The 19,801-nt window shown below is 43.2% G+C and overlaps 1 protein-coding gene across 3 annotated transcripts in view; it reads left to right on the top strand.

Moving 5' to 3' along the window:
* GCLC (glutamate-cysteine ligase catalytic subunit) overlaps nucleotides 1–19,801 on the top strand; it is a 39,286-nt gene that overhangs the window by 16,214 nt on the left and 3,271 nt on the right. The window contains exons 2-12 of one of the 3 annotated variants that reach the window (XM_059938979.1): nucleotides 1,991–2,103; nucleotides 2,939–3,121; nucleotides 5,337–5,450; nucleotides 7,028–7,086; nucleotides 7,209–7,342; nucleotides 11,799–11,873; nucleotides 12,346–12,462; nucleotides 13,544–13,682; nucleotides 14,083–14,195; nucleotides 14,974–15,066; nucleotides 15,364–15,468. In XM_059938979.1, coding sequence (XP_059794962.1) covers nucleotides 1,991–2,103; nucleotides 2,939–3,121; nucleotides 5,337–5,450; nucleotides 7,028–7,086; nucleotides 7,209–7,342; nucleotides 11,799–11,873; nucleotides 12,346–12,462; nucleotides 13,544–13,682; nucleotides 14,083–14,195; nucleotides 14,974–15,066; nucleotides 15,364–15,468 — 1,245 coding nt within the window. The remainder of the gene's footprint in view (nucleotides 1–1,990; nucleotides 2,104–2,938; nucleotides 3,122–5,336; nucleotides 5,451–7,027; nucleotides 7,087–7,208; nucleotides 7,343–11,798; nucleotides 11,874–12,345; nucleotides 12,463–13,543; nucleotides 13,683–14,082; nucleotides 14,196–14,973; nucleotides 15,067–15,363; nucleotides 15,469–19,801) is intronic. The other 2 variants (XM_059938981.1, XM_059938980.1) reach the window with 2 other exon arrangements.

Genomic DNA, 19,801 nt, shown 5'->3' with positions numbered 1-19,801 from the left:
AAGCAATGTAGGACCTCACTGTCCCCCAGGGACACAGTGATGGGTTCCCTCTCTCCAGAGGTCAGACACATGATAGGTTAAATACTTTAGAGAGGTGGCCCAGGGACCTTTGTATAACATTGTTTCAAAGGAATTTGAAAATTCCTTTTTTCTAATGTACACAGAAATTGACAGAGGAACTTTCTCAAAGTACAATCTCCCTAAATAAGGAACTGCCTGTAGCTGCTTCTGAGTCTTATGGAACTAGATTGTTTCCAAATTAAGTGCTGTTTTCACCTCAGCGCTGATGACTTGAACTCATCAGTAAGACAACTCTCGGTCTATTCAGGCTGCTGTAACAAATACCACAGACTGGGTGGCTTAAACAACAAACATTTACTTCTCACAGTTCTGGAGGTTGGAAAGTCCATGGTCAGAGGTGCTGGTAGATTTGGTTTCCAGGTGAGGTCCCTCTTCCTGGCTTACAAAAGCTGTGTTCTCACACAGTAGAGAGAAATCATCTTTCTCGTCTCTTCTTATAAGGGCACAAATCGCGTCACAAGGGCCCCACTCTCCTGACCTAATTACCCGCCCCCCCCAAGTCCTCACTTCTAAGTACCATCACATTGGGAGTTAAGGGCTTCAACGTAAGAATGGTGTGGGGGGCAGTAACATTCAGTCCATAACGACAACTAATAAAAATTCATCGAAAGTTTATTTTTGTTGTCATTTAAACCTGCCAGGCTATTTCCCTATGGTCACTAACATTTTTTCCCCTTTTATATTCCTTAGCTGAAGGGCAAACCAGTCTCTTGAATGGTACTATTTCTGTGATAGGGAGGGCTGACTCAGATGCCTTCCACCTGGACGGTGGATCTGCAGACCAGAGCCCCCCCATCAAAGGGGGGCTGCCCAGCCCCAGCCCCTCTGGACCCAGGCCTCCTGCTGGGTTTCCGGGCTTTGGTTTGTTTTTAAGGCTGGGATCTGGATTTACATGTGAAATGTCAGGTAGATAAGGTAGATAGTGGATGTATTGTTGCTTGTCTCTTTTATGATACGCCAAAAAAAGTACTTTCTGGGGATTGGTCTGCCACGTGCCACAAGTTTGCCATCTCTTCTCTGTCTTGGGGTCTTGTGCAAAGGGTGCTCTCAAGTGTTTGCCTGAATGGTCCAGCTCCAATCTTTTCACTTACCTATGGATGATGTGTGTCTTATTTTAACCGTAAATAGTGAGTCACAATCTTTACTATTAATACCAACTATCATGACTTACAGCATGCAATTTCAGGGAAAACAAATGCAGGTTCTATTTGTACTCTGCCCAGAAAAGTCTTACTTTGGTATTTCACTCTTGATTTTTTATCAGAATTCCACCAGGTATTGTTATGAATGCACTAGTGCACCTTGCATTGTAAATTCTGTATGAGTTCAGAGTGGGGAAGTGGTCTTAAATTATTCCTGAAAAACCAAAACAAAATTGCCGAAACTCCTAAACTAACACCTCTGTATTGATTTTGATTTAACTGTCCATTAGTGGGGCTCATAGTGGGATGATTAAATAATGTACCAGTGAGGAAGGATAATCTACCTTGATTAGAACGCGCAGGTAACCCCTTTCATAAACTTACAGTAAGCCCACCGAGGAAATACGTTGTAAAATGCGACTACTACTTGCAACTGCAATTTACAGAATCCTGGCTTTGAAATACTTCTTTCTTGAAGTACAATTTGTCAAAATGGGCATCTTGACCTTTCTAAAAGGTATTAAGTAGAACGGGGGAAGACGGAATCACGTAAGAGCCCTTGTCCTCCCACAAGGCCACTGTTGGCCATTCTCTCCAGGTTTTCACATTATGCAAACCTCACTCACTAAGCACCGTTGTGTAAGCAGATGTGACTCCTCAGGACACTGTCATCCTTTCCAACCTTCACGTTTCCCTACTTTTCCTAAAGGTCACATCAAGCACGAGTCTGGAGGAATGTTCATCTTTCTCTCCTTTATTTTCAATAGGTGGAATACATGTTGGTATCTTTTGATCATGAAAATAAAAAAGCCCAACTGGTACTGTCTGGAGAGGAACTTCTTGAAACTCTGCAAGAAAAGGGGGAAAGGACAAACCCAAAGTAAGCTGATGTACTGAAGGCTTCTTTGAGAGTTTCTGAAACTGTTAGAACCACTGGAATATCATCTTTCCTTCCACGTACAGGAGACAGGAGAGCACAGCAGTTTAGGACCCTGGCTCTGGTTCCCAGTTGCCTGAGTCAACTCCTGCTTCCTCTGCTTAATAGCTGGGTACCCTTAGGCGAGGTACTTAACTTCTCTGTGCCTCAGTTTCCTCAACTGTAAATGAGGGATAATAATAATACCTACCTCTTAGGGTGTAGACATTCTAAATACGTTAATAAGCACTTAGAAGAGTAAACTCAATATAAAGTCTGTTTACTGTTTAAATATTTTTTTTTTTTAATTGGCAGTTACCAAGATCACAAACCATGGTGTCAGAGAAAACTTGCAGATGGGTTTTGCTTGGCTGGCAGGATGTTTTTAAAATATTTCTTTATTTCAGTAGACAGAGGTGAAGGGGGCATGTACCTCCAGTTCATTTCTCTACCCACTAACTTTTGGGAGGCTGGGTTCGCATTTGGAACCCAGTCTTAAACCGAAGGAGGCCTTAAATCCCCATGTCCTTCCCCGCAGAGTGGACAGGCTTGCTTGCCTTGGACAGTGCATGCCCTGTGTGTGTCTCAGTTATTTATAAATATTTTAGACCCAGCACTTGTAACCCTTATGTAGTTGAAAAGCTGTGGAAGATTAACAACCACTGGGAATTGTAAAGAGTTCTTGGCTTCTTGTATACCCAGTGGTTTCTAAATTTTTGGAAGCAACTTTTTCAAAACTAAAAATGGAGCAGACTGCAGCAGAAGAATAAGACGGACTGAACCCTTTTCTCCTCTGTAGCCACCCTACCCTTTGGAGACCGGAGTATGGGAGCTACATGATCGAGGGGACACCTGGCCAGCCGTACGGAGGGACCATGTCTGAGTTCAACACGGTCGAGGACAACATGAGGAAGCGCCGCAAGGAAGCGACATCTCTACTGGGGGAAAACCAGGCCCTCTGCACAATCACTTCGTTTCCCAGGTTAGTCCCTGTGTCAACGTGCATGGCTGGCATTTCAGAGCATCCGGGTATGAAGAGAGCAGATCACAACCCAGCACTTGACCCCACAGCTCTCATGCTTTGCAGACGGTTCATCCGCATCACACCGTGTCTGATAGAATCTGTAACATTAGAGCTGCAGGCAGAGTCGCATGCCAGCCTCTGCCAGTGGTGGTGGTGGCCGGGGAGACTGTGGAAGGACCCGAGGGCCACAGACTCCGCAGGCCGAAGGGAAGGAGCAGTGCACAAGGAAGGATGTGCGTTGACCCCCAGATCAGATCAGGGGGCCCCAGATGGGGGGCTGGCATCAGCCCTCCCAGGGTCTGTTGATACATATTAACAAAGAACAAGGGAGTCACTGGGTCATGTTTGGATTGTGCTGAAAAGATTTAGGATTTGTCATCCAATCTAGTTATGGCTAAAGTTTCATAAGAGTAAATATAAGGTAAATATGAACAGTGAAATTCTGTCCTTAGCTTAGTATGAGGTACGTAAATATCACACAATTATACGTAGGACCTGTACTCAAGAATGCAGTTCTACCAAATCGTAAATCTGGTTATCTCTGCTAGGTATCTGTCAGATTGTGGCAAAGTATGCTTACCTCCCCAAAGTTCAAAAGCACTTTGGGGATTGGTATCCGTGGCCTGGAACACTCTGAACTATTTTTATGCCTTCTTTTTTTTTTCCTGATAAATGTCCACGATGAACATAGGCATTCACAGTCACACCACTGGTCTTAGGACACTTAAAGGGAATTTTCTTTTTTAAAATCTCCATGGTCACATATAAATAGTTGAAACCTTATTTAAACAACTCATCAGACGTTTAGAGAAGTATCTTTTTCCTTCTCTTAAGTTATTATGAAGGGAGGAGAGTTGAGCTAGGAGTAAGTTTTATTCTAAAAATCTAATTTTTTTTTAAAAAGCCTAACCATATCTTTTATGATGAGAGGGCATTTTTGGATTTGTAAACAAAACAAAGATAATAATTATTTGTTTGTAGAAGCCTCACCTTACATCCACAGTTAAATGATAAGGGAAGTTTTATTTCGGGATCAAGAGGGAGAGAGGAAAACTCAGTTTCTTCAGTGTAAACAGGGTGATTCTCTTTCTGTAAACAGGTGCAACTGTAGTGTGGCCCAGTAACCCAAACAGTGGTCATGTGACTGTTTACATTTAAATCAATCAGACTTGCATACAGTGAGAAGTTCAATTCCTCGGTCTCATTCGCCTCCTTCCACCTGCTCAGTACCCATCTGGGCAATGCAAGTCATGAGCATTTCCATCCCTGCCGAGGTTCCGTTGGACGGTGCTGGTCTGGAGGAAAAGCGGGGCTGGGGGTGCGGGTCTGAATCCTGGCTGCCCGCTTCCTGCCAAGTACACACGTGCTTCACCAGCCTGATTCCGGTCAGCAGAGAGCCCCCCAAATCTCAGTTTGTCACTCTCTGCAAGGGCTTTTCCTAAGGCTACAGGCTGTCAGTGAATAATGTACGGAGCTGCAGGAACTCTCAGGAGCCCCCATCATAGCTGGGGCTGTTTTCCAGATAAGATCGGCAAGTTCAGTTGCTGTTCACAAGGCGAACGTGGGCAGCCAGTTTTATAAAAGGTGAGGTTGAAAATAAGGCACCGGCTAGTCTTGGCTCCCAAGCCAGAAGTTTCCCACTGCCGATCTACACCCTGCTTTGTTTCTGTGTTGGAATTAAAGCTCTTCTTCAGGTCAAGTGAGATAATAGGGTTGGGTTTCAGCCTCCAGAGGGAGATCTGGGGGTGGACGGGGCACTGGCAGAGAACCTGCCTGATCTGGAGGGATTCATGAGGTGCCTGACAGAGGCAAGAAACAGGAGGCCTGTCCCAAGTCGAACCAGGCTGATGGGGAGGTGGTGGTATGCAGGGGTCAGAGCTGGTAAAGGAAGACGCCTCAGAAACTGCGTGGGGGAAATAGCCAAGGCGGCCAGGATGTAAGTAAGTGCTCTGCAGACCCTGAGTGGACGGAGGCTTCTGATAAAATCAGCAAAGGGCTGCAGTCACAAGAGAAGAGCTTGGTGAGCAAGACAGACTGCAAAGGCGTGGCTGCAAGGGGCACAGTGTTTGCAGAACACCTGTGTGCCGGACCCCTGAAAAAGGCAGCGTTACACATGCACATTTTTAATCCCTGAAGACAGATTCTATCTCTTTAGTTCTTCAATTTGTTGTAGATTAGGCTGCCCTGGGTTCACGCTGCCCGAGTTCAAGCCCAACCCAGTGGAAGGAGGAGCTTCCAAGTCCCTCTTCTTTCCTGATGAAGCGATAAACAAGCACCCGCGCTTCAGGTGAGTGTGTGGATGACTCGGATCCCTGGATCCCTGCCCTGGGGGTGCAGTGTCCGTCCCGCAATCATTACTGAGCGGTTCCTGAATTCCAGCTCCTGTGGTAATTAACCAGAGGAGCCGCAGACCCACAGCTATGCCTGTTCTTGGTCCCCCAAGGCTGCTCGGTTGGTGCTGCTTGTTTCCAGGCTGGATCTGCCTGTTTTCCAAGTGATCCTAAAGTTGTTCACTTAGCCACAGATGCATTTCAATCCTAGTTCTGTTAACACCTGTTTGGAGAAGCTTTCTTGTCATTATTTTTACCTCTTCCTCCTCTGAAAATTACCACCAGTATCTGTGGTCTTCTCATTCCACTCCATATACCTTGACACTAAGGTAAAATATGTACAATACCTGTGTATATAGTAGGCACGCTCTACCTTCTGTTCCACTAACTTCTAAGTCTGTTAGTCTGTAGTTTTAATTCTAGGGTTTCAAGTTGCTTCAGGGCCCACACCAGTCTGATCTCAGCTTTGTACCTTTGAGTTTCACCTGTCATCCTGAACCCGGGCTCCTGACCTAGAGTTAGGGACCTGTGACTTCTCAGTGTTCATTCCTGTAACAGGTCTGCACACCTGCTATGTGCAGAGTCCGTGGGGAAGATAAAGACATATAAACATAGTTTCCAACATCAAGTGTTTATAGTGTGCCAAGGGGAATGTGGAGATATTCAGCTGCAAGAAAAGGTAGATTATGACAGGTGTCCAAAGATGGTAACACCAGAGAGAGGAAGGTGCTTCTGACTGAGGGGGTCAAAAGCAGGCCTCCTGAGAGAGGTGACATTTACACCGCCGACAGCAGCACTGCCCAGTAAAACCATAATGCAAGCCACATGTTTAATTTTAGTAGTAATTTTGTAGCCACATTAAAAAAGTGAAAAGGGTAAACTTATAGTGTATTTTATTTAACTCTATATATCCAACTTGTGACCAGTATTTTTTAATTATTAATAAGTTTTACTTTATTTCTGTACCAAGTCTTCAAAACGTGCTGTGTGTTCACCCTCAGAGCACGTTTTAATTAGGACTGGCCGCACGTCCAGTGCACACAGCCACAGCTTGCCGAGGGGCTTCTGGATCAGACATCGCAGGCTGGAGGATAGTGTTAATGCTGCAGGATGGGTGGAGGGAGTGATGAGATTCTGGGGTCCAGAGATGCCCGGGGAACATGAGTACCACAGTTTGGCTCAAGTCTTTGGACTTAACATGGAAAATGTTAGAAACATAGGGTGAGGCCAGACCACGGCAGACCTTGAACACTTGAGCTTGGTTTGGTGAGTCACACGGAGCCGGGGATCAGGGCTTGGGCAGGAGAGAGAATGACATTCTCAAACAAGAGCCAGAGGACCTGGTATTAATGCAAAGCCTTCTTTCAGGAAGTCCCCTCAGAGTCTCTCGGTCCACATGAATTTTCGGTAGGGATGTCTTAGAGGATTAGTTTGAGGGAGGATTTCATTCCGTGTACTTGCATATTGTCAAATTCTTCTTTTGCATGATGGTTCTTAGGTCACCAACTTAAGACATTTGTTGTCTGTTTTTTAGTACCCTCACCAGGAACATCCGGCATAGAAGAGGAGAGAAGGTTGTCATCAACATCCCAAGTGAGTCTACAGAGGTGGCGGGTGGGAGGGGACCCCCCCCCCATTGTTGTTAATCCTTGACTCTCACCCATTTCTTGCTCTTTTCTTTCTTTCTTTTTTTTTTTTTCCAACTAATACTGCAGTATTTCAGGACAAGAATACACCATGTCCATTTATAGAAACATTTCCTGAGGATGATGAGGCAGCAAAGGCTTCTAAGCCCGACCACATTTACATGGATGCTATGGGCTTTGGGATGGGCAATTGCTGTCTGCAGGTATCATTTCAAATATCCAGAGAGGCAAGCTGTCCTCATCCGTTTCTATTTATTTACTTCTTTTCTTTATATGTGCATGTTTCCTTTTTAAAAATCACATTTTAATCACGTTGAAATGGTAGCTAGTACTTCTTTCTGAAAACCAATGAAGTTATCTTAGTAAATTCACTGGAAGTTATCTCTGGACAGAATTTACGGAATGTACAGTTCACTACAAAGACATAGTTGTTAATGAACTTAAAATGTGAAATATTCCGCAGTCACTGTCTCTGTTCTCTCTGTGCCTAATTTTTGCTGCCATCTAGTGACTAGCTTTGAGATTGTAAACATTGCTCAGATCTTATCATTTCTGAAAATAAACTCTGGATGCACTCCAGTGAGCTTGTGATCCAAGGGAAGGATTATATGGACTTTAAATTTTTATTTTCCTGCAAGGCTATCTAGTGGTATAAAAAGAATAAATATCTAGCAGCCCATGTTTGCCTTGCCCCTGGCTAAGTTTCACAGGAGGTATTGTAGAATAGCCTTTCTCTCAATGACTTGGTTAAAACTTCCCCTGGATCTAATCAGATTACTGGCACCTGTGGCGGGGATGGTGTCCCACTTCACAGGGGACCTGGAGCGCGGAGCAGGAACCCATCGGGCTGCCCACAAGCCTGTGTCTGGGCTTTAGCTGTAACTTCTCAGGTATTTGGGTAACTCCCCTTCTTCTGGTCTCGGTTTTCTCAACAGCTGAAAGAAGGGTTTATATTAAGGCTGCTTCTAGGTCTGTCTCTGAGCTAATATTCTTTAATTGTTTTTATTAACAACAGTATTGGTTTTAACTTTTAATTTGTTTAAAATCATGTTAGAACAGAAGTAAAAGTGGCACAAAATTAAAAGTTTCAAACTGAAAATTTCAAAAGAAAAAAAGAGGGCCTCTTGTTATTATCCAAGGAGATTTTATCCAGTTCTGATTATTTGCTGATTGGAGCGGTGTGAAGCCTGACCCCACATGAGCACCCCCCAGCCCACCTCCAGCCCTCAGTCTGCCTGCCCTCCACACGGCTGGGGACCCCGCATCCCATCATTTCAGGCAGCTGCACACAGACACACACCTTCTTGCACATGTATCTTGGATGTGTTTATTTTACAACTATGTATAATCAAAATTGAATGCCAGAGTCAGATTTTCACATGCTAAGTGTGTTCAAATAACCATGGCCAAGGATACCATTTCCCCTGCTTTCCCTGACTTATATAGGTGGTATAAAATGTGTCTTGCAAACAAACCTAGGCTATGAGTTTCCTTCCAGATGGACACACTCACAAAAAAGAGACCTGTTGACTTTTAACTGCCTTATCTGCTTCCCTATCTTAATTCCAAATATTTCTAAAGAGAACCATTAAGCTCTAGAACTTACAGTGCACAGCTTTAAAATCTATCAGTGCTCTTGGAGGACCGATTGCCTTTTTTTCTTGGTTTAATATTAAACCAGGGTGTTTTGCCATGGACAGCACAGTTGCCCCATTCCAAAGGGATAGTCTTTCCCTTGAAACACTGTGTTTACACAAATAAATATGTCCTAATGGTAGGTAGTTTACATCTTTATTGCTTGTAGATACAGTTTTCCATCCAATTTAAGCTTTGTTATGGGTTTAAGGTTGTTTTCTTTTTCTCAGTGGTGTGTCCAGCACCCCACTTTCAGTACTCCACTTAAAAGTCTTTAGCACAGATAATGTAAGTATACGGTAAATGAGACAAATTCCATCAATCACCACAGAAATCTCTGCTTTATCTCTTAAGTGGAACACTAGAAACTACTTATTACAATAAGGGGAAAAAAAGATGGTTTCAAAGTTTTTGTTTGTTTGATTTTTAAGGTCAGTGAGCATCTTACTGTACAGAACAAAAAGTACTTCAACTATATTCAAATTCTTGACTCTTGGTGGGGGGCTTTGCAGGAATCATTTAATAAGTTCATGCACATTGTGATAGGCTTCCCCCCGCCCCCCAAGAAAATCTTGTGGCTTCAGCACTGGGTTCTGGACAAATTTTAGATATTTAGGTTTCTAACATCAATTTTTCATACTTTCTCTTTTTTTTTCCCTCATCAGTTTGCTAGTGACATTGCTTCTCTTCTTTATATGATACTTTAAAAGGATACCAGAATCCAAAACCGTTCATATATTCATATCTTTTTAAGGTGTTAAGAACTCTTTTTTTTCTTCCCCCACTAAAGCCATTACTACAGTGATGTCTCAATGGCTCAATCAGCCCTGGGGTAAAGAAGCTAGTTACTAAATATACGTAGAATAACTAAGTCGTATCACTGTTGTAACTCGGCTATTGAATTCCAGTTGCCAGTTTTCTTAAGCATATTTTTCTAGGGTTGACTTCTTCAGGATTTGCCTGTGAATTGTCTAGTATATACTAGGCCATCTAAGAGAAGCCAATCAAAAAACTGAAAAGAAAAAATGCTTATCATAGGATCTTCTTAAAAACAAAAATAACAGACTCTAAAATAGCTAAGAGTAACTGAAAAAAGGACCTAAATAAACTAAGAGATATATGTTCAAAAGCATTCAGCAGTCAAAACACTTGGGGGAACATTTAGGTATTCCTAATCTCAATCCATGTAAGTTTGGGCTGTAGGGTCAGCTTTTCAAGTATCCCTCCATTTTATAAAAATAAAACTTATCTTTGCTCCTGTGTTCTCCTCTTTAGCGCCCTCTTTCCTTCAAGATACTCTATTCACTTAATAAATATTAAGGACTAAGTGGGTGTCAGACCCTGTCCAACACACTGGGGATAGAGAACCGCAAGGCAGACCCCTGCCCTCCTAGGGCTTACACTTTAGGGGTGGAGTCACAGCAGATAAGCCTGTAAATACTCTGCTTGCCATCTCCCCCACTTCTCATTTAACTCTTACCCACAGACAAGCGGATTTCTTCATTCCCACCTCTTGGCAGAAACTGCCCTGGTTTGGGTTATTAGTGACCTGTCAGTTCTTCTCAATTTCTGTTTTCACCTTTGACATTCTTGCTCCTTTACACCTGTGACACAGCTCTTCTCCGTGTGTTGAATTAATTTATAATGGCTGGGTACCTATCATTATATTTTAATTAAAATATAGCACTGACTTAATAATTACATAGAAATGGTAGGAAAGTCAGGACACAGTAAATGGTCTGAATCATCGTTTTCTGTAGTCAGTCACCACACTGACGTGAAATGCCATGAATTCAGCGGTTAGACCCTTGAGTCTCCAACAGAAGTCCTCTGCCATTTAAACAAAAGCCAAAACAAAACAAAAAAAAGCAAAGTTGAGACCTGACTAAAACTACTGGAACTAACAGGTTGCGATTAGAATAGTAAACATTCACTCAGCTGCTAGTTCAACTATTAAGCACTTAAATTATTTACTGCACCAACACAAAATCCAAAGTGTCATTATTAAATAACAACAGGACATGAGAACTGTTCCCAGTTTGCAGTTATTACAAATGTGCCAACACAACCACAATTTGTGTTCCCTGCCCCTTCCGCTGCCCCAGCCCTGCAGAGCGCAGCACTTTTTTTTTTTTTTTTTTTTGGTTTCTTTTGGGTAATTGTTTGGAGAGGATTTGCACTAATCAATTACGTGATCTTCTTCTCTGCCTAACTCTTAAGTGTCCTGCTTACCCCTCTTGTGCGGGCTTCCTGGGCAATCTGCCCTTCTTAGTGCATCATCCAGGCCTACTCCCCAAATACTTCTCCAGCTCGGATTTTTCTTCCTGGCCCCAGCCTTGGAGACCAAGCCACTTACAGGGCTGTTTCGCTCTTCCTTGGCCTCATAAGCCCATTGTGTCCTGGCGCTGCTGCTTCCCATCTGTCCGAGGAGCACCCCAGCCAAAACCCAGGTCTCTCCTCACTGTCTGTGCCCACTGGTCACCAGGCCTGCTTTGGCCCTGCTGTGCCTCTTCCCACCAGACTTCCTCAGTCTTTCCCTGGACAGTTGCAGTGTTTTAACTGCCCTCTCTTCCTTCCTCCAGTCCTGCCCCCTTCCGAGCTATTCCCCATTGTGCCACCAGCAAACTCTGAAACCCATCATTCGCATCTCCACATCCCCCTTTTGTACCAAAATGTATACAAGCCCACAGATGTGGATGGGCAGCTGTAGAAGGAAGTAAGTCAGTGGAAGAGGAAACGCCTGGCTGAACTTCATTGTTAATCTAGGTCTTATTTTTCTTTCCTGACTTCTTAATCTTAGTTAACTTTGGAACATGGTTATTTATAGTAGATGTGAACATAATTAAAGCCATTTTCTAGCAAAATTCATCCGAGACAGCTCTTAAAACTCCTGTATTCAATGTTGTCATCAACGGAATGGCCATCACATGCCATGACCAACCACCTTCCTTCTCAGACTTGGCTCCTTGTGGAGGATGGTACTGATTTTGTGTTGTTGTTTAATAACTTGAGATTCTTAAACAGGTAACGTTCCAAGCCTGCAGCATATCTGAGGCCAGATACCTTTATGATCAGTTGGCCACTATCTGCCCAATTGTCGTAAGTAGAAATCACACCTAATTTTAACTACTTCTTTGTATAAAATAAAGACTGCACGTGCAAAATTTGCTGACCATGTACTATTTTAGTCCAGTTAAGACTTCATTTAGAACTGAACTAACATGAATAATATGCAGACTTAGAGCTAATGGATAAGAGTCTAAGCTGTAGAGTTTACCGTTGCCAGTAAGGCATTTTTGTGTTGAAGTGTCGAGCTTGAGCATAGCCGTTTTCCCCCTCCCATCCCGCCTGTCCTCACGGTATAGAGAAGATGATTTAAATGAATCAGAGGCAAGGATTGGAGTCACTTCTGGTGTATTTCACCATGAGAAGGCAGGTACAGTAGATGTAGTAGAAATCTGTAGGGGTTGCATAAACTTATTCTTCCAGACCAGAGGTAACTGCATGGAGCTTTTTTCAGCATGTAAATGACACTTTGAACTTGCAGGTGCTGACTTCTGTTTGTTTTTAGATGGCTTTGAGCGCTGCGTCTCCTTTTTACCGAGGCTATGTGTCAGACATTGATTGTCGCTGGGGCGTGATTTCTGCATCTGTAGATGATAGAACTCGGGAGGAGAGAGGACTGGAGGTGGGAGTGATTTTCCTTAATAGTCTTTTAAATCCAGCAGGTAAAATGGGGATATTGTCACTACTCACAGTTTTGAAGTCGCCCTTAAATTTTTATCCTGAGTGGGTTAGTCACACATGGGAAGAAGCTGACAGGTTATCAACCTGTCTTTGGCTTCACAATGTGTGTTTGGGGTGAGAATGTGGGAAATGTGATTTGGTTGTGGGGGGAGGGGTTCAAGTTAATTTTCATCATTTGTTGAAACCAGTATTTGTTTTACCTTCTAAAATTAGTAGTACAATTTTTCTATATTTTGGGAGTCAGTGCTGATGGCTGTTTTTACCAGAAAGCTTTTTGGTGCTACATGAGTGCTTTGTCTGTGGTGCTCTCTGCTGTGGAAAGTGTAATCTGTTGTCAGGTTCTTTTGCCTGTTACAAAGGGTTAGGTTTGCCTAATAAGAGTAGGTTTGTGCCTCTTGTTTGCATGTTGAACTGCATCTCTCCAACCAAGACTGTGCATCAGAACCACCTATAGAGATCTTTAAAAATAAGTACCCAGGCCTATCCTAGCCCAGTGAGTAAGTATGTCCAGAACTGGGACCTAGACATACATGTTACTAAAGGAGCCCTTACAGGTTATTCTGATTTTCTCGACCTGGGCTGCCCTATTGCTGCTCTGCTCTTTATGTAATTGTTCATAAATTGTTGCACATGCCTTCTAAGTAGAAATAAACTTTAAAGCAGAAATTATTTTAATAGCTTTGTTTTACATTATAGTTTTATAGTTTTGCTTTCAACATTGGCTTTTTCCTATCTTAATGAGAATGAAGGCGATCCACTTTAAAAAAAATATATATATATATATATATATATATATATATTTAAGTCATATCAGAAAACAGACTACTTAAATTGTCTTCAGATTTTTTTTAATATAATTTTTCTAATACTTTTCAGGATTAACTAGCTTTTTTTCGGGATCTCATGTTCAGTTTTATGTAATTACATATATAGTATATAGGCTTTTAATATAATTATTTGGGGTGTTAGTTTATTTCCACATCATTTTATATGGCATTCATTTGTGTTTTTTTCAATTTTAGCCACTGAAGAACAACCACTATAGGATCAGTAAGTCTCGATACGATTCAATAGACAGTTACTTATCCGAGTGCGGTGAGAAATACAATGACATCGACCTGACGAAAGACAAAGAAATCTATGAACAACTGTTGCAGGAAGGTGAGCCTCTGTTCCTTTTGTCTAGATTTGATTGTAAGCCTTTAGTTCTTCAAAGCCCTTTTAAACTCCTTTGCTGACTCCTGGTCTGGCTTCTATTTTTAATGTGAAGTCTCTTTTCTCATGAGGCTGCTTGTTCTTAAAGTTTCAAGTTCCAGATACTTGTGAGATCTTGACTTTTAGCAAAAGGAACTGACTTTGGAGGTCTGTCCCTCGGTCCCCAGCTCTGCCCCCACGGGCGTTGTGTAAGGAGCGAACACACTCCATAGGATAAAATCCTGGGAGACACGAGAATCCTGCACAGCCCAGCCACTTCCTAAGCTTCAGACTTCCCTAGCTGTCCTGCCGTCTTTCTGGGCATGGAGAACAGCTCTGAAGTGAGTGGTGTGACCTCTCTCTGCAGGCATCGATCATCTCCTGGCCCAGCACGTGGCTCATCTCTTCATTAGAGACCCGCTGACTCTGTTTGAAGAGAAGATCCACCTGGACGATGCCAACGAGTCCGACCATTTTGAGGTATCTGCTCTGCTTTGAAGGCGTTTCACTTCACTGTCCAGGGTGGAGGCCGCTGTCTGGAGGGGCAAGGCATTGATGACAGTAGAAGCCTTCTATGACCTCCATGACCCAGTGCAGTGAAGATTTTAAATTGGTTCAAGTACCCTTATTTTATGATTCTTACTCTCCAGTTCTGAATTTTTCATTCAGTATTTTCTCGTGTTTTCATAGCGATGAAAAATGCAAATGTGCTGCACAGAAAAATAACACGACCGCTTCTTTCAGGACTGCTGTTGTGTCACCTAACTTCCGTTAAGCACTTGCTGTTTTGTCTCCCTAGCAGGTCACGCTCCACAAAAATCTTAAATTGTACTTTTTTTTTTTTTTTTTTTTTTTTATGGCTGTGTTGGGTCTTCGTTTCTGTGCGAGGGCTTTCTCTAGTTGCAGCAAGTGGGGGCCACTCTTCATCGCGGTGCGCGGGCCTCTCACTATCGCGGCCTCTCTTGTTGCGGAGCACAGGCTCCAGACGCGCAGGCTCAGCAATTGTGGCTCACAGGCCTAGTCGCTCCGCGGCATGTGGGATCTTCCCAGATCAGGGCTCGAACCCGTGTCCCCTGCATTGGCAGGCAGATTCTCAACCACTGCGCCACCAGGGAAACCCCCAAATTGTACATTTTTGTATTTGTAAATTGAAGAGTGTTTGGTATGGACAGTAAATGGTCTGCTTCACGTATTAAATATCAAATCATCTTAATACCTTACTGGAAAATTGGTTTTATCCTCTGCTTTTTGAATACAGAATATTCAGTCCACAAATTGGCAGACAATGCGATTTAAGCCTCCTCCTCCAAACTCCGACATTGGATGGAGAGTGGAATTCCGGCCCATGGAGGTATGCAGCCCGTCGGCAGGAACCGACTCGGACGCACCCGTTCCCAGCCACCTGCCACCCACCCGCAGCCTTGTCAGAAGCTCGGGTTACTTGGAAGGCAGCACAGATCACGTGTGTGCGTGTTACACGCAAGTGCAGCAGCTCGGGAGGACTGCTTCTGAGAATAGATTGTGGGCAGAGGCTTCCAGACCCAGGTGGGAGGTTAGGAGATGCTTGGGAAAGACATGACCCTCAGGGGCCTCTCAGGGAGAAGCTGTTTGCATGGCGGGCCCCTAATGTCTCGGGCCCCGTGTCCAGGTTCAGTTGACAGACTTCGAGAACTCCGCGTACGTGGTGTTCGTGGTGCTGCTCACCAGGGTGATCCTTTCCTACAAACTGGACTTTCTCATCCCGCTGTCAAAGGTAAGGACGAGTTTCAGTGTAGGGCTGGGTGTCTGTAGGTTATCATCCGTGGCTCATTTACGGATAATAATTGTTTCAACTCTGACCTCACTTAGGATTGTTCCTCCCTTAGAATAAAATGCTCTCCTTCCACCCTATTTTTTTTTTCTTTTTAAACCTAAGTTTGTGCTAGAGATTTTGGTACCGTTTTGGTGGAGACTCCTGGAAAAAAATGTTAATAGTACCTCCTTACTCAGCCCATTTGGAAGACATTTAGGGTTGCATTTGAACAATCTCTAGTTTCTAGAGGCTTTTGACTTAAGATGATGGCGGAAGGGATTCCCACAAATGGGTTTCGTCCTGTCCAGTCCCAGGCCGATCACGATATTAGACTCAGGACGGAGGGACGCGTAACTTCGGTAGTGCAGGGAGTGGAACCAAACTGGAGAGGTTTCCGGAGAACATAGTTGGCGCTGCACTACTGGAAAAACAAATCTGAATCAGCCTCAGCCCAACAAAAACCAAGAAGGAGCTTTCTGGAAGCAGTTTCCCGGCAGAGCCTTGGGACAGTTCCAGGCTGTGAGGCAGCAAAGCTGGGGGCCGCGGGGCAGTAGCCAAGTGAGTATAGAGACCTTTGGTTCCTGGCCGGTGGGTCTCTTGGCACAGAGAGTGGCTGGGAAAGGCTGCCGGGCGGAGTGAGGGTCAGCCGGGGCTCAGGGCTGGAGGGAAGAGAAGCAGAGCTGCCCTGTCCCACGAATAAAGCTGCATAGCCGAGCATCTGCGCCTCCCCTGCTCCGCTCCTCCCTCCTCGAGGGGCTTCTCCAGCCAACCTGCATACATGCACACACACACACACGCACACGCACACACACACACACACACACACCCTGAATGTGGTACAGCCACTGGGGAGATGAACGCACGTAAGGGGGGTTCACGTGAGCCGCCAGTCCAAGCCTTTGCTTATGAAATACACTTGACCCTTGGACAGCATGGGGGTTAGGGGCTCCAACCCTCACACAGTCGATAAATTGCGTGTAACTTATAGTCAGTTCCTCCGTATCCGAGAATTCAACCAGCAGCAGATCATGGAATGCTGTAGTATTTACTGCTGGAAAAATCCTCATATAGGTGGACCTACATTGTTCTGGGGTCAGATATAGATGTTTGAAAGTCAGTATAAAATTGAAAACTTTAAAAAAGAAGAGCCCATGGGCCTGCAGAGTATATTATCCTCAGTGAAATACAGTTAAATTTTTTTTTTTTTTTTTGGCCGCGTAGCATGTGGGATCTTAGTTGCCTGACCAGGGATCAAACCCGCACCCCCTGCGGTGGAAGTTCAGAGTCTTAACCACTGGACCGCCAGGGAAGTCCCAAAACACAGTTAATTTAGAAACTGGAAAGAATTTTTAAATAAATTCTCAGTGCCCTCAAAGAAATTCTAGAGAAAGGTCACATCTTAAATAAACAAGTCCTGTGGACCAAAGAACATTTGGAAAATAAGAGTTCTCAGAAACAAAGGACGTGGTAGCCACACTCAGTATGCTTACCAGTAAGCAGGTGTGGATGAAGATCAAAGTCTGTGATTTAGGGGAACCAAACTGAGATTCATCCCAGCAGGATGGCAAAGAAACAGAGATTATGGGAAAAAGGAAGAGAGGATTTCTCTGGAAAGTTCAGGGTTTGTATCAAAATTTAGAAGAAGAGAACAGTCTATACAAAAGAGATGTGAGATACAATAAAGAAAATAAAAAATAGAATTACCCCTGAGTGAGAGTCCACTGAGGATGAGACAGAATTATTTAAAGAAGAACCCAAGTCTAGGAATTTCTGAATCTCAAAGAGAAGATCAGTTGTCCAGACAGGAGAGGAAATTAGGATACCTAAACCTCCTGCCAAGAGGGAGAAGAAAATCAATTGATATCATTTCTCATCTACAACATCAAATGCTAGAAGAGATGGCGAGAGGTCTACAGAATCCGAAGGATAAAGAATTAGGACCATGCCAGCCAAACTAGTCTTTAAATTCCAAGTGATTCTAACAAAAAAGATTAAGTTAGGGCTAAAGTAAGCCAGAAATCTTATCTAGCAAGGGGACAGTGGAAGGAGGGGAATGGTAGATACTTCTTAATGCTTGACATTTGGAGAGAGAATTTCAAAACTACTTGTCTAAAAGTAAGAAAGACCACTAACAGTATAGGAATAGGGTTTGTTGCCTCTAATCTCCTAGCTAAAGAGGTGGGAAAAAAACAAAGAAAACTTCCTGGTGCCACAAAAGCGGGTCTGGGGCCACGGGCGTGATAAGACATTATGGTCCAGAGAACATACAGTGGTAAAAATAAGATGAAAACAAATTTGAATAGACTAAATTCTCCTATTCAAAAGCTAAAACGGGTGATATAAAATAGCAATGTAATGGTACATGTTGTTTGCATAAGATATACTTAAAACAAGGACAGATGTTGACAGTAAAGAGCTCCATAATGACCTTTTAACAATTCAGGAAGGGCAAAGTCTCAACAGACAAAATGTGAGAAGGTCTTAAATGAGATACAGGAAACAATTTTATATACTCTTTCAAGATAACATTAGAGCCATTTTTTTTTTTAAACATAAAGTGTAGCAAACATTTCTCAGCAGCATAAGAAGAATTTAAAGGCACTGTAGTACGGTGGGTAAGATGTGGCTTCCAGGTGAGCACTCAATTCATAAACCACTTGCACTACTTACTAGCTTTTTCACCTAGACAAGTTAGTTGTCCTCTCAGTGCCCCAGTTCGCAGGTGTAGAACAGAGACACGTGGGCTGTCGTAAGGCCATGTGGGGTTCATGGAGTAAGTTGCTTAGCAGAGTTTCTGGCGCGTTACTCAGTAACTGACAGGCCATATAATCAAAGGATGAGAAAGGCCACAGGGGAATTAAATGACACAGTTAATAAGCTTGGTTGTGTCACCTGATCACAAATCTTATACCATGGCACACCTTTTTTAAATGCCCTGAGGAAGAATAACAAAAATTAATTAAGGAAAATTTTCACTTCTCAGAAGTAGACACTGTACAGGATACATTCCCACCAAAATTCAATAAGAAAATGTTCAGGAAAAATTTAACTCTTGGAGATTTTAAATCGTTTTCCTAGTAGGTTCTAGATTAAGTCAAAACTAGAATTATAGATGCAAACTAGTATATATAGAAATGGGTAAACAACAAAGTCCTACTGTATAGCACAGGGAACTATATTCAGTATCCTGCAATAAACTAGAATGGAAAAGAATACATACGTGTATAAGTAAGTCACTTTGCTGTACAGCACAAATTAACACAATGTTGTAAATCAACTATACTTCAATAAAATTTTTTAAAAAAACGAATTATAGATTGTAGAGGAAAATGATGCTGGCAAAGATAATTTCTAAGGGAAAATCACAGCTTTAAGTACTATAAACAGAAACATTAAAAATAAACCTAAGTAATTAAATTAAGAATCTAAAGAGCTGTAGTAAAATTACAGCTTTTTAAAAGGAATTCATAAAAGCAGAAATTAAAACTGGTGATCTTTGTGAATTTTTGTCAAGACTAAGAAAAATACAAACATTATTAGAAATGAAGCCGGATGTTCCTAGCCATGATAGAATTTTAGATTGCTTGAATATGTTCCTGTGTCTAGATTAATCCGAAGGTCATATGTGCCTTAAAACAAAAAAAAATAATGATAGGAATTAATCAGTGTGAGGGGGCAAAGCTAAGTAATCAAAGACTCTGTACTGACCATCCCTCTTCAACATGACCTCTGACTTGTGTCTGTTTTGTATATGGAGAGTCCCCTAAGGTTTCGTTACAGAAATAAGGGACTACTACCAAAAAGTTTTAAAAGCTCTACTTTGAGGGTCTTAAAAAGTCATTGGAGAAATGGAGAATTCACAAATAAGGGTTGGGGTCTCCTGAGGGAGTGGGCACGGCAGAGCCGCAGGTGGGCAGGCAGCATTGGTGACCTGCCCTGGGAGGGGTCACCTTATTCCAGATCCCACAGCCAGCCTATGAGGCAGCAAAACCCCAGGGGCGGGGAGGGCATAGCCCTCAACTCCAGGTGGCAGGAGAGGCAGGAGAGTGAGTCTGGGCTGTGAGGAGGGACCAGCCCCCTGACTTGCCAATGCCATAGATTCATCCCAGGGTGTCTCAAGGGACCTCGAGATGTGGGCGGCCTACATGAGTGTAAGTTTTGCATTGATTTTTAAGGTAAGCTTCTCTTAGAATTACCCTGTTGTTATTAAAAAGCACGTCCCAGCAGTCTGGGGTTGAGGGACACAGCCCCACATGACAGTGCAAAGTCTTATCTGGCCACCAGCAAGCGCTGG

The sequence above is a fragment of the Balaenoptera ricei genome, chromosome 11 (genome assembly GCF_028023285.1).
Source record: "Balaenoptera ricei isolate mBalRic1 chromosome 11, mBalRic1.hap2, whole genome shotgun sequence".
Lineage (NCBI taxonomy): Eukaryota > Metazoa > Chordata > Mammalia > Artiodactyla > Balaenopteridae > Balaenoptera > Balaenoptera ricei.
The sequence above is the reverse complement of the archived record's forward strand: the minus strand, read 5'-3'. Positions and strand labels throughout refer to the sequence as shown.